This window comes from Colobus angolensis, unplaced genomic scaffold (genome assembly GCF_000951035.1).
Source record: "Colobus angolensis palliatus isolate OR3802 unplaced genomic scaffold, Cang.pa_1.0 Scaffold723, whole genome shotgun sequence".
In the NCBI taxonomy this organism is placed as follows: Eukaryota; Metazoa; Chordata; class Mammalia; order Primates; family Cercopithecidae; genus Colobus; species Colobus angolensis.
The window spans coordinates 238,840-240,977 of NW_012120966.1; the positions used below are offsets into that span (position 1 = coordinate 238,840).

At 31.3% G+C, this 2,138-nt stretch overlaps 1 protein-coding gene across 1 annotated transcript in view; it reads right to left on the reverse strand.

Annotated features, from left to right (window-relative positions):
- The window catches only part of LOC105501566 (ankyrin repeat domain-containing protein 36B-like), a gene marked incomplete at its 5' end in the record, with an annotated part of 8,017 nt that extends 7,040 nt beyond the window's left edge, over window positions 1-977 (reverse strand). Inside the window, 3 exon segments of the mRNA XM_011927548.1 lie at window positions 539-712; window positions 878-914; window positions 916-977. Coding sequence (XP_011782938.1) covers window positions 539-712; window positions 878-914; window positions 916-977 — 273 coding nt within the window.
- Between the last annotated feature and the right edge of the window lie 1,161 nt (window positions 978-2,138).

Genomic DNA, 2,138 nt, shown 5'->3' on the forward strand with positions numbered 1-2,138 from the left:
AATTAGCTTGTGCATTTCTGATTGCTCTCCTTTTCTTCATTTCTCGCTCTTAAGCCTTTCCACAGAGGGATCACTTTCAAATGAAATCACCTTCACATACAATACTTGTCAACAGCAGCAAGAAGTACATTTATTGTGAAATGCTTTAATGTTCTTTGAAATTTAAAATAAAGTCTATTTAGAAGGGCAAATTTTACTTTCTTGTGTCACTTCACACTGATTAGAAAAAAAGTAATTTAGTGGAAAAACACTTAACTATTCCCTTTTCCAAATTCAGTGGTCATGAATTATAAATTTATTGTAATTCATTTGTTTTTATAATTATTTACCATAAGTGCATGAAGAAAAGTTGTACTCTATAATGCTTCTTTAAAAGTTCCAATATTTAAAGTAAAATCTTAGACAGTTAAGGCATTTCAAAATATTTTCATTCAAGGAATGTTTGAGCTTCCAAACATGAAAAATTGACCCTTACATGTGTCAATGTTAAAATAAATGCATTTCAGATAGTTTGAAAATAATGTTGGTTGATCTATACCTTGCTGCATTCTTCAATATCTGTACCATAAAAAAGAAGTTTTTCTATCATGGATGTATCTTCATTATACACAGCATAGTGTACAGCAGTCCTTCCATAGAAATCCGTAATATTTGGATCAGCATGATTTTTCAGTAGAATAGCTGCACAAGCCTCCTGCCTCAGTTGTACCGCCTGTCAGTATTAGACCAAGAAACATACAAATACTGAAAAATCAAAACAAACACTCCATATGATTTACTAACTAGTTATATAGTGGTATCCAATGAGATAAGTTCATTTTATTCTATGTACTTAAACCAAATCCATCTCATGCTCAAAGAGTCTGCTACTATATACCTTGATCAGAGGTGTCCTGCATTCACGGTCATAGACTTCTGGACACCAGGAGAGATATGACTTCCAGTTGGCCAGTGGCACAGGCCAAATGTAGGGCAGTCTTGTGAGAGTGACAGGACTTTTTAAAACAGGTAACTGTAAGCATTAATTAGCGTGTTATTTCTCTGTCTTCAAAACAAATATTTAATTTTCTTGTGAAGAAAGTACAACCTTTGTTAGCACTTATTACTCACCACATTAATGAAAGAGCAGGCTATTTAATAGAAAAAGTTTGACTTTTGGATTCAGTTTAATTGGGGCTTAAAATTTACTTTAAGCTCTGTCACTTAGCTATTATTTAGCCTTTCTTTGCTTCAATTTCCTTATCAATAAAATATATAAGAGCATAGTAGCTATTCTACAGAACACTGCTGTGATGCTTACATGAGAATCTATGTACAGCATTTAGAACACAAATAACAGCTCAATAATTTTTAGATATTACTTCGTATAAAGACATTTTAATTAAGTAAAATGATATAATCATATCTACATTGAGGTATCTATTAAAGATTAGATGTATCATTGTATTTCAGTCATTCTCAGATGCTCATTTTCTCACTATTCTCTTATATAGTAGCATCTCCTGACATTGGGATACTGTTTACAATTATTTATTACAATTATAACTGGCAACATTTTAAACATTATCTTATTGATATATAATGTGGCATCACCCAATCCATGATGCCTTACATTAAGTACATAGAACAGGCAGTTCTACTCATATAATTAGCACCTAAATAAAGTACTGTGGAAAAAGAAGGCAAAAATAAAAACAACGAATTTTTAAAGCAAAGTAATTCTTACTTCAATTTTCAAAAAAAAATAATCCAAAGAAAACTCAGTATTCAAATGAATAGGTATGGCTCATTTTTTTCAATACTTACAGAATGTTATGTAAATTAGGTATTTGCAATGATTAATAGTAAATTTGAGACTGTCGTAAGTTTTTGAAAGGTCAGTTAAAGGTTATCTTTTACTATTTTCTAACTTCAGAATTGCTTTTGTTTCAAAAAAAAAAAAAAAAAGAAAGGAATAAAAGATCCAATTGGGATTCAGTCCTAATGCTTCCTTTTTAAATCTCTCAGCTTGCTCAGGCTGGGCGGCTAAACATGAAGTTGTTAAGGGTGGAAGAGTCCTGAGAGATGGTGGATTGTGTCTGCTATATAATAGATATTCAGATTATGCTTGATGAATAACTGGATTGAAAGAATGCATA